Source organism: Epinephelus fuscoguttatus, linkage group LG11, assembly GCF_011397635.1.
Source record: "Epinephelus fuscoguttatus linkage group LG11, E.fuscoguttatus.final_Chr_v1".
NCBI lineage: Eukaryota > Metazoa > Chordata > Actinopteri > Perciformes > Serranidae > Epinephelus > Epinephelus fuscoguttatus.
The window spans coordinates 42,677,206-42,689,726 of NC_064762.1; the positions used below are offsets into that span (position 1 = coordinate 42,677,206).

Genomic DNA, 12,521 nt, shown 5'->3' on the forward strand with positions numbered 1-12,521 from the left:
GCACGTGTTTACAAAAAAGTCGTCATTTACTTCTCACATGTGTAGGAAGCATAAAGCATGCTCCCCTGATAGTATTGATGACATGTACAGGGAAACTCGCCCTCACCCCCCAGATGTCATTACCAGCACAGATGATTCAGAAAACACACATGAAGCCATGCCAACAGCTAGTGCAGCCAGTGATATGCAAGGACAGCTGCTTATTCCTGCCTCTACTATTCAGACTGTTGTTGAGGAAATGCAAAATGTGCACGAGTTAGGTCAAGCCTACACAATAACTAAACTAAGTTCTTTATTAAAAAATGATATGAATCTATCAGATGAAGCAGTCGCTAAAATCTGTGACTGCATTAAAGAGTCAGATTTGTTCTCTGCCTGTCATCAGGGACAATTAAGAACGACATACTCCAGAAATCAGACATTCTCAAAAATGTTTGAGTACACGGAACCTCAAAAAGTGGCATTGGGAATGGATGAAAACATGACACAAAAATATGCTTACTACATACCAGTGGCAGAAACTCTGAAGGGTGTTTTGCAGTCACATTTAGGGAGGAATGCAGAGTCACAACAGTTTGCAGATCCGGATGTAGAGGTTTTTACAGATTTATATGATGGACAAAATTTCAAATCTCACCAGTTCTTTAATGAAAACCCTGAGAGCCTCAAACTGATTTTGTACCAAGATTCATTTGAAATTGTGAATCCCCTGGGTTCTGCTAAAAGGACGCACAAAGTTCTTGCAGTCTATCTTTCATTAGCAAATTTACCCGTTCATTTGCGTTCAAATACCGATAATATGTTTTTGGTCTTGTTGTGTGTTGAGAATGACCTTAAGCATTTTGGAGTAGCCAAAGTTTTCTCACAGTTGTTGGCAGATCTGAAATCCTTGGAGACGGATGGAATAAATGTAGATGGAGAAACAGTAAAAGGGGGTCTTTACTGCATTGCTGGGGATAACTTGGGTTCCCATTTCATAGGTGGGTTTACAGAGAACTTCAGCCGCTCTCAATATTTTTGCAGGTACTGTGAAATCACAAGAAGTGAGTTTGAGGCTGATCCGAATGCCTGTGGTCCTCCACGCACCCCAGAGACGTATGACGCGGCTGTTGCTGATCTCCAGGCTGAACACCTCGAAGGCGTCAGAGGAATAAAGGTAAACTCTATCTTTAATACCCTTGCGTCTTTTCACGTTTCCCAGCCTGGTCTCCCGCCTTGTTTAGGTCATGACGTCTTTGAAGGAGTCTTGTCATATGATCTAGCACTGTACCTGAAGAACATTATAAAAAAGAAAAAATGGTTCACATACTCACTCTTAAACAGGCGCATCAAACAGTTTAAGTACAAAGGATCTGAAGCACTCACAAAGCCATGTGTTGTCAACCCTGACGGAGCCAAGTTATCAGGGCAAGCCATTCAAAACTGGAACCTTTTGAGATTGCTACCAGTTTTGATTGGTGACAAAGTGCAAAACCATGAGGATGAAGTATGGCAGTTAGTTCTCCAGCTGAAAGACATTGTGGAGCTTATTTGTGCTCAGAACATTTCCTTGTCCCAGATAGCATATCTTGACATTTTGATCCAAGAATATTTGGAGTTTAGAAAGATGTTGTTCCCTGAAATTCAACTAAAACCCAAGCACCACTATTTGCGGCATTATTCGGCACTGTTCTTGAAATTTGGTCCACTGATTAGGTTGTGGACGCTTAGGTTCGAGAGTAAGCACAGTTATTTTAAAAGATGTGCCAGACACTTGAAAAACTTCAAAAACATTTGTCAAACTTTGTCCGAGCGTCATCAGATGTATCAGGCATATCTTTTAGCTGGGCAAGAATGCAATAAACTACTGCAAGTGAAGGACAGCTGTGTGTTTTATCCTAACCTCTACAGTGACACTATTAAACATGCGGTCAGGGAGTTAGGCTTTTCAGAAAGCAATACCAGAGTTACCACAGACATTCTGTACAAGGGCACTGCATATAAAAAAGGACAGTTTCTTGTGTACAGAAATGATGAGTATATGGAGTTTGGTGAACTTTTGCTCATCTTGATTCAAAATGACACAGCTGTGTATGTTTTGATGGATATCCACAAAGGAATCTTCCTCTCAGAATACCATCTGTATGCTGTGACAAAGGGCAGTCTTGGGTTACAGTGTATCAACATTGATGACCTGCCCGATTTCTATCCTTTGGTGTCATACATTCTTGATGGATACCAAGTCATTCCACTAAAACACAGTATTGTGGCAAAATAAGTCCAGTTAAAGCTCACTTACTTATCACTGCAGATTAACATTAATAGAAATGTTAACTGATGCATGTTCCTGCTCTGTTAAGTGTATGTACTATATATTTTTTTGTGTTCTGTTTGAAGGTGGCATTTCTTCTTCAGTGAAAATATGAGTGACTCAGAGCCAACCTTCCTAGATGTCGCCATCATGGAAGCCCTACCAGAACTTCCAGCAGGAAACAAAAAGATCCTGGAAGAGCACTTGCAGTCCATTGGAGTTGAGACGTACGATGATCTACGCTTCATAAAGGAGGATGATTTGATGACAGCATTAAGACCTGTACAAGCCAGAAAGCTTCTTTCCATTTGGAAATGTAAATGTAAGTAAAAACACCACACAACTGTTCAAAATCAAAAGCATACATGGACATTGTGTAATATTGAACTATGTGAATCATAATCTTTTTTTGTGTGTGTGTCATTTAAAGACCAAACTCCTGAGAACAGCTCACTATCATCTGTGGAAACTTCACCTACCCAGTTGCTGTCATTGCTCACTGATTCCCCCCGAAGTTCACCGTCAACCTCCTCCAGCAGCCCAAGCCCACCTGACACACAGTGGGAAGACTTTGAAATTCCATGGAGTAAATTTCCTGAGGAACTGATGCACTCTTTGGAGAGGGGAAAAAGGCCAGGCCCAAAACTGAGGAGGCAAATGGTCCGGATTGTTGTGGCTGAGATGATGATAAAATGCCCTCACATAGGTAAAAAGCATTCAACTGACGTTGCCAAAAAAATGGTGGCAAAATATCCCAAATCTCTGCAAGATGTAATAGAGGGTGACATTGTTGGCACAGGCTACCATAGCCTTGTCAAACAGTTGCAATACAGAATTGAAAATGTGAGGCGCACTTCAACACCCAAAATAAGAAAAAGAAAACATCAGACTGACTCAGACCACACAGATGAGATCCCATTAGAAGAGAGAGCAGCAATGCAGGACACTTACGGATGCATTCAGTGGAATGTGAAATTTCTGCCCCTTGAAGAAACTCAAGAGAGCCAGCAGCAAAAGATGGAAAAACTCAAGGTGATGTTCCAACACTCTGATGCCAATCCAGAGGAGGTAAAATGTCTAATGAAGTCCACTTTTTACACACAGCGGCAACATGTCAACCAGGGAAAAAGTATCAAATGCCTTAGAGAGGAGTGGCCGTTTTGGTTTGATGAACTTGGCATGTCAATCCACTTCAAGGAGCTCACTGGGATTGACCTCAAAGAGACATTCACACGAAATTTGGATTTGAAGGGAAAAAGGCTTCTCGACTACATGACCACAGTTTGTGTCAACAAGAGCAAGAAGTTCCTTCAGAATTACATGAGGCTTCAGAGGATGCGGGAGTGCAGAGTGGCTGCTCACATGATGTGATAGAGATGCTCCTGCTTCTGCTCAGCTACTTCGATGAGAAGGAGGAGTCCATGTTCTTCCATGTCGAAGATACTTGTCTGGCAGAAGAGGTCCAACTGGAGCAAGTGCCTCTGACACCTGCTGTTATTGTCTGTGGTAAGTCTGTTTCATATCTCTCTCTCATTTTTTTTTTTTTTTAATTGCACTGTTTATAGAATTTATCATGTGAGTGCAGCGCTTATTAATATAGCCTGTAATTTGTTCATAGGACAGTCCTGCTATTCCTCAACAAGGTACATGCTGAGTCTGGATCGGAACCTCATGTTCGGGAGCTACTACTGTTTCAACATCCACTATCCATCTGAGCTGGCTTCAACGCTGGAGTTTCTTCAAAGGTGAGTAAACATGGCTTAGTCATTTCTCAGACCTGGACTTGGACCTGGGACTCTGGGACCTGGAGTCTGGCTCCGTGGTCCCGGTTGTAACCTTTGGTGCAGGTCCGTTCAAATATCATTCCTCCAAGAATGAAGGCGTTGTAGTTATGAAACTTGACCAAACAAAATATGTCTTTTGCATTCATTACTAAAACCTATCCAATCAAAATCCATCAAGTCTGGAAAGTTTTTGTACATGATTGGTTGTTTTTATCTGTCACTATTACTGAGTACTGCCCACCTCAACTTTTCATATTGACCTTCATGGCGTTGCGCAGCTCACACAAACATACATACAGAGCTAGCATATTTTAGCTCTCAAACTAGCAAAAGTAATGACGGAAGGAGTACTAACACTGAAACAAACAGTTTTCCAGTGCAAAAGACTTTGATTTTGTGCAAGGAATTACAAGAAGAAAATGCTTAATATGCTTTATTGTGCTTTTATTCTACAGGTGTTTCTTCTCAATAAACCCGGACAAAGGAACCAAAGTAGAGAATAAAAACTCCAAGCGTCGTCTCAACGTGAACCCACGAGTCCTCACCCTGATTCAGGAACTCTCCGATCATGAGTGGCGTTAAGCCATGGACTCTTTCTGTGGACTGTTTGTTTGAGGTAGTGTTTTTGCTTTGTTAAGTCCACACAATGTGTGTTATGGTAATTAAGGCACAATATGTAAAGTCAGCAAAGTCTTAAGGGTGCATTATGTAACTTTTTCTGGTAGAGGGTCAGCCACCTACTTGTTTCATGAAGAACTGTTTTTCTTGCAAAAAAAAAAACAAAAAAAAAAAAAACCTTAACAAACGTGCATTCTTACTGTGAGGTGGCTCACTGGTCATTATACAGACTATGCAAAATGTGCACAAGTTAGGTCAGGCCTACACAATAACTAAACTAAGTTTGTTTTCGTTTTTTTGGAACAAATCTCAGAATTTTATTCCACATACTGCACTTCAGGTGTCTGCATTTGAATCACATCTATCAGAAACAAAAACGCCCCATGGTACAAAGAAATACACTTTGAGTGAACAGAGAAATGTGGAATGTTTTTATATTTGGACTTTTGTGTTCATTTGTAGAATCCATATTTGTTTACAGTATATTTACTTTTTCTTCAAAGTAACTTACAATACCAGCAAATTAAGATTCTTTTTCCCAAATAAAGTGCATTTATACTACTCTCTGTCAATCACAAAAAGAAAAAAAAGAAATTGTCAAACATGTAACACTAGTATAGACACCACTGTTTGGGAAACTGCCTGAAAGTGGGCATAATAGCTGTATAAGATTACATTACAGTTAGTTTTCTTAATCAGGTGATTGGAGCTGACCTGATGACTCACTTATTACATCAAGATATTAAAGAACTCCTTCCTGTCAGTAGAATATAGAAGACAGTATATTTAAAAACGTTAATCCCTATATTCCAGAAGATATAATTAACAGTCACGTGAAGAACAAATACAGAAAAGGAATAAAATTTATGTTTCAAGTGTTTGTGTGATAATTACTGCAAATATTTTGTCATTAGAAACATAAATGCATATTCAGTAACCCTATGGCTGCAGTAGTTTGGTGGTCCGGGCTTCATATAGAAACTCTCATCCCAGCGAGTTATTAATGAACATTTTATGGAGACATGTTTAACAGTGGGTATTCTGCACTTCTAGAGGGCAGGAAAGTACAATTCTGAATTGAAAAAAAAAAACTCTGATTCATGTACTGTATGGGACTTGTCAGACCCTCAAAAAATGTTGGATTCGAGGCTTAAAATAAATGTATGTAGCAAATGCATTTCTTAATGTATGAAAGATGCATTAAGAAATGTTTTTTTTTACTATTAATGACTGGTTAGAGACTCTATGTTGCCAACACCACGCAAATGAAACTCCCACTGTGTAGCTTTACATCGTTTTTAACCACTTCCAGCTGATTGTTTTGTTTTGTTTTTCAGACAGGAAAAATGAAAACAATGATGCCAGAAAACACAGAGCAAACTTGAACATTTATCAAGTTAAAATTATTGTTTAAGACTAAAGTTCTAACTAGAAGATAAGTATCGGCAGTCTTTGAACTTCTGCTTTGGTGTGAAGTTGCTGTTATTGACTTGATTTATATTTCTCGAGATTTAACTGAAGAATAAAAGTCATTATAATCAAATCACTGTCAGAAAATCAAAAATACATAATTTTCCTTTTACATATAGTGCTATTGATCCATCTAGATTGCTCCGGTGTGAGCCGCTGTGTTTGGAGATATCAGCCAAAGAGATGTGCCTTCTCTCCAATATAACGGAACTAGATGTCCCTCGGCCTGTGGTGCTCAAAGTGCCAAAAAATACATTTGAAAAACTCAACAGCAGTCTCTCTTGACAGAAAGCATGACATGCTTATTAAAGATAATCCACAGAACTTGTTGCGATCTGTTTCATGTAGGAGCTACTTTCTTTCTACCAAACTGTAGCTGCCAACCACATCAGAGCACTAAGTTCTTAATTTAAAAATGATATGAATCTATCAGATGAAGCAGTCCCTAAAATCTGCGACTGCATTAAAGAGTCAGATTTGTTCTCTGCCTGTCATCAGGGACAATTAAGAACCACATGCTCCAGAAATCTGACATTCTCAAAAATGTTTGAGTACACAGAACCTCAAAAGTGCCATTGGGAACGGATGAAAACGTCACACAAAAATATGCTTACTACATACCAGTGGTAGAAACTCTGAAGGGTGTTTTACAGTTCTAGGGAGGAATGCAGAGTCACAACAGTTTGCAGATCTGGATGTAGAGGTTTTTATGGATTTATATGATGGGCAAAATTTCAAATTTCACCATGAAAACCCTGAAAGCCTCAAACTGATTTTGTACCAAGATTCATTGGAAATTATGAATCCTCTGGGTTCTGCTTAAAAGATGCAAAGTTCTTGCAGTCTATCTTTCATTAGCAAACCTGTTCATTTGCTTTCAAATACTAATAATATGTTTTTGGTCTTGTGTGTTGAGAATGACCTTAAACGTTTTGGAATGGCCAAAGTTTTCTCAGTGTTGTTGGCAGATCTGAAATCCTTGGAGACATGGTGTTAAATAAATGGTCCCAAAAGTGATATTTTCCTCTCTTGTCTTTTCTGAAGATGTATTTTTTTTGCATGTTTTGGTGTAGGCGTAGTAGAAATAATTTTGCAGGTTTATAAGTAATTTTTACATAAAAACTTGATTATTAAAACATTAAAATACAGCATATTATGAATAGATTTTATGTATAATATACATAACAACTCCATTTAAAATGCAAAGTTTTACTGTTGTTAGATCAGTTTAAATTTGTTTTTTGTTTGATATTTCCCTGTTAATTTTATCATTTATAGATGCACAATAAGCAATTATTACATGTAAAAAATACAGGAAATGGTCTATTCATATACAACACTGCTATGCGGAATTAACACATTTTTTCTGTAGACTCAACAGTAGTTTAATGTGATTCAGACATACTTTCATTCACTGTAAATCAGTTTACATATTTCGTCAGTAAAGTTATCTACGGTGCTGCTGTATTTTTTACAGGAATACTCTGGTAACCACAGCTGCCAGCGTTTTCCTGTAAAAACGAGTTTTTTTTTTACAGTGTATTGTTCTCGCCTTGCAAAGGGGAGGAAACACGACTCTGAGATGCTTGCTGATTCCAACCTGTTAAGTGTCCTGGAGGAGCATGTCGTTTCTCCAGGTGGTCAGCGCATGTGTGTGTATGGGGATCCTGCATACCCACTGCGTGTGCACCTTCAGACTCCATTCCGCCATGGCCAGCTCACGCCACAAATGCAGGCTTTCATCAAGGCCAGGAATGAAGTCAGGGTGTCTGTGGAATGGTTATTTGGGGACATAGCCAACTATTTCAAATTCATGGATTTCAAAAAGAACTTGGGTGGGTAAACTGTATGTAGTATCTGCTCTTCTAAGGAATGCATTAACATGTCTGTATGGAAATCAAACCTCACAATTTTTTGGCCTTGACCCTCCACACATTCAGGAGTACTTTTCATAAAATAGGTGGTGGGAGGTGATTCATTTTTGATTTTCTTCTTTTGATTTGTAATGTTATACACAAGGCTATTCCAGAGACAATAGTCTTCACTTTGGTAAGCCACAATAAATATTATTATTTGTATTCTGGATGTGTATTCTTGCTATGTGTGATCATTGTTTACAAGAACTGAACAGAAAAAATTTCTTATAAGTCCCGATATGAATAATACTTTTTTATTCACATGTATTCAGTTTACAAAAATCCACAGCTGGTATTCACTTAAAAAATTATATCCACAGCTGGTTTTCGGGTAAAAAAAAGTTTCAAAATAAATAATATTCACAGAGGTAGGCTATTCAGTTTACAAACAAATGTTTCAAAATAATACTCCCAGCTGGTAAAAAAAAATAATTTTACAAATAATATTTCAAGAAATCTAGAATTAGTCCTTTTTTTTAAGGTTCTCTATGAGGGCAAGCATAACTTGCCCTTGTTGCTGCTGCTGCTGCAACATCATGGCCTGTTGTTGCTGGAGAAGTGACATCATTTCATTATGTTGTGTTTGGCGTTCATGGGCTCTCCTCTCTTGGCCTTCCAGTTCCAGTCTCTTCAGTTCTATTTCCTTCTCTCTCTGTGTACTCTCTGCCTCCCCTTTCTCTCTTAAATATGCAATTGTATCATTCCCACTTCTCCTTTTTCTTTTACCCTCACACTCTTCTTCTCCATCTTCACTTACCCTTCTTTTTGTTTGTCCCATCCTCTCCATTGCCTTCTTCCTCACTTCCTCTGCTTTGGCCTGGTCTGCCTCTATCTTTTTCATGCTGTCCTCACCCCCTCTGTTCTCCTCTGCTGCTTGTTCTTTCTCAGTTATTTCTTCGATGAGCAGCTCCAATTCTGTTACATCTTTTGAGGTCCCACTGCTCATCTCATCTCTTTGGTTGTCAGATTTGAATTTTCCTTGTAGGGCAGTGAACATCTCCCTCACTGCCCTCTGGGTAACCTTGAAGTGGAGCTCCTGGCAGCTGTTAAGGGACTCTGCCACCCTGTTCCACATCTTGCCTCTCTCTACACTGCCTTTCTTATGTTTGAATGGCTCTGTCACTAATATTTCCCAGCACAGAAAGATGCTGTGGGCCTCCATCCACTCCACTGGGGGTCTGCAGAATAACAGCATGAACATCAAAGTTGTTAGCAAAGTAGTTAGTTCAGTGTGAACTGTAATTGTAACTGTGACCTACTGTGTGTGTTTATTTGTCCCACTCCCACTGGCCAAAGATGCAGATGACATAGCTTCAAGGGAAATGGGAAACTGTTAATATTAGATTAGATTATTCAAATGTATTATGCCAAGTACAGGTACAGAGCATAACGAAAAGAAATGTGCATATTTTTTATAAACTTAATTTGAACAATTCAATTTAAAACAGACCTAAAATTTGACAACTTAAGCACACATTTAAACAGAGTGTGAAGGAATGGAATAAAGACTAATGTACATAGTAGGCTAATTATAGGGTATACTGAGAAATTATATAGGTTACCGTATGCAATGCAAGGATGAGGGGAGAATATAGCCTATAGCAGAAAATAGTTCACTATGGTTTTCATACAGTGAAATATACATAGTATCCTGCGTCTGTGGGAAAGGATCGCTGAAACATGTAATATATAGTGTGTCACTATCAATTGTAATTCACTCACCTGAACCACACGTTGTAGCGACTACTTGAGAAGCTTTGTTTTCCCGTAGTGAGTCAGTGGGCTACGGTAGACAACACCTGCACTACGGCTTAAGTCTCGATCAGCGGAGCGCAGATCTATTTCCGGGAGCCGTAGCCGTGGCAAAATCCGCCGCTGCTTAAAGTCCCTATTATCACAGCAGCTGTCAGACCGGTGAGTACAACCTCATGGTCATAAAATATATGGACTCTTCTTGGTAATATCGCACAGATACATTATTTTACTTTCTTGGTTTACATTTGCATGATATCAAATTAAATCCTGTCAACGACACATTAGCTGAAATAATCATTTATAGAGAGGGGGAAAGGGCATGTAAATTATGTCCTTTGGTTGAGAGGTGTCTACTTGCATTCTCACATGTATACCTCTTTGTAGGGGGGTGAAGAAATGTAAATTATCTGTTGTGTGTCTACCTTTGGCTTGTCTACTTGCACCTTAGGCAGGGGGTTGTAAGATGTTAACTTGCTAAGAAGAGGCCCAACGATCCTCGTCAGTATGGACTTGTGTCTGGTATCCCGGCCCCGTCAACTGCAGAGCTACTGCAAACACATGTTAGCAGAGGGCTTGGTGAGTTACATGACAATATTGGATCAAATTTAAAATTGCATTGTTACTTACAAGTAGCTAATTATTTTTTTCTTTTTCTGTAGGACAATCACATCCAGAGTGAGTTGTCATCACTGCTCTGAATAGTGACCGAAAAGACTGGACGTCAGACGACACCAAAAGACTTTTTGTACATAGTATTCATTTTCAATTTATTTATTTTTTATTTTTTTTAAATATAAAATAAAAATTATATTTTGGCAACAAATTGTCTGGTTTCATGATACATGTATTGACGTTTTTTTCACAATAGCCTATTTTACAGTCATATCAGTAAACAAATCTATGTTGAATTTCAGTTTCTATTGCCTGTTTAGAAAATGCCACGCACAGAAAATATACAAAGCACACAACTGTTAATTAAATAAATTTAAATACAAAACATTGAGCTAAATAAATTTAAATACAAAACAATGAGGTAAACCAAGCACAAACAAATAACACTAATAAAAGAAAAAAATAAATAAATAAAAACAAAAAGATTAGCTGCTCAAATACTTTAGTAACACTGATGTGGTCACTGAGCACAGGTTTTTATCCTTAGAACCTAGATGGGATGAAACCCACATAGTTGTCATTGGGATCAGGAAATGTGTCTCTGATCCTCCACACACAGCAGCTGGGGATAACAACTCGACACCCACCTCCAAGTGACCCATACTGTAGGACCACCCATTGTCTGTATGCTGCATATCTGAATTGTCTGTTACTCTCCCCTCTATTATTCTGACCCTCTACACCCCTGAGATCGTTCCAGATTCTCCTGGCTATGTGCAAGTGACCACCCATCAGTACATAAATGTCCATGTGTGGCATGATGGACAGGCATTCATGAGGTTGGTGGCCACAGCACTTTCTCTCCAGGTCTGTCGGCATTTCTCGGCACCTCCCACATACACACCATGAGGGTCCAGCAGTGGATCCTGGGACGGGTGGAGCACCTGATGTGACTGATCTCAGGTCAAAAATGTAGGACGGGTCATTCTGCAACACAGCCCGGATCATCTGATGAGATGCGCTGGATGAGGATAACGCTCCCACTCAAGGCCTGCAATGCAATGCAGATTGTCATTGTTAAAGAGTTATCATATAATTTTGTGGGTGTTGTGAATCTTTTGGAAAAAGTCAAACTTGACTATTGTCCCAAAGATTTATTTAGAAAGTTTATGACTAAACTTGACCATTATTATAAAAAATATTGTTTTATCCCTTACAATATTTGAAAAGTAAATTTAAAAACAGTTCAAACTACACTATCACCACTGCACTCCTGTCTTCTGATGCAGTGTCCTAATGATGTCAAGTCAAAACACAGAAAAAGAGGATCGCAGTCAGAGGCTCAGTGTTAAAAAACCCCATTACCCCATTCCTGCAGAAATTGTATGTTTTAAAAATTGGTGTCTTGCTTATATGCTAGAGTTTGTTATTTCTATGTAGTACTTTTACATTGCATTTGTATCGTGCTGCTTTCTATCAGTCATCTGCCTCTTAGTTACAATACACATCCTGTGTTTTGCTACTGAGGTAAGGTACAATAGATGGAGCACATATTGAATACACTCAAAAAACACCTTTTGTAACATAAATACACTCTACTATATATAAATGTGTGTATGTCTGAGTTTGAAGTTCATATCAGAACAAAAAATAAAAGTAATAATACACATACATACTCATAAGCAATCCGCTCTACTTGGAGAGCCTGTATCCACTGCAGGTCGTCTGGTTCCAGCTGTAGTCTCGATAGTAAACCACGGCCAGATCCCCGTCCTCTACCTCTTCTTCCTCTCCCACCTTGACCCCCTCTGGATGCAGCCCGTCTTGGTCCTCGTCCAGGATAAATCCCGAAGTATAAATCCCTGAAGGATAAATCACACACAAGATTTAAAATGCCATTTTTGTGGAGGCTTTACTGTCTTCACAATTTATTGTTTCTTATCTGTGAAATACAAGTAAATACAAGCTTCGTTTCCACTGAGGGAAATGGTTTCAGCTGTCAGAAACTGACAGGAGGTCTGTGTCACCGCAACGCTGAGTGTTAGGGTGGGTGAGTTCAACGTTGTGGAAACAAAG

At 39.0% G+C, this 12,521-nt stretch overlaps 1 protein-coding gene across 1 annotated transcript; it reads left to right on the forward strand.

Moving 5' to 3' along the window:
- The first annotated feature begins 998 nt into the window (after positions 1-998).
- LOC125896820 (uncharacterized) lies at positions 999-3,661 on the forward strand. The gene is made up of 3 exons (XM_049589691.1): positions 999-1,156; positions 2,377-2,612; positions 2,721-3,661. Exons 2-3 carry the CDS (start codon positions 2,402-2,404, stop codon positions 3,659-3,661), a joined length of 1,152 nt encoding a protein of 383 aa, XP_049445648.1. The 5' UTR covers positions 999-1,156; positions 2,377-2,401.
- The last annotated feature ends 8,860 nt before the right edge of the window (positions 3,662-12,521 follow it).

Bases quoted from the DNA above. Each gene is read 5' to 3' on its own strand.
- LOC125896820 (XM_049589691.1), top strand. From the start codon at position 2,402: ATGAGTGACTCAGAGCCAACCTTCCTAGATGTCGCCATCATGGAAGCC. The intron at 2,613-2,720 runs GTAAGTAAAAAC...TGTCATTTAAAG, and splicing joins TTCCATTTGGAAATGTAAAT to ACCAAACTCCTGAGAACAGC.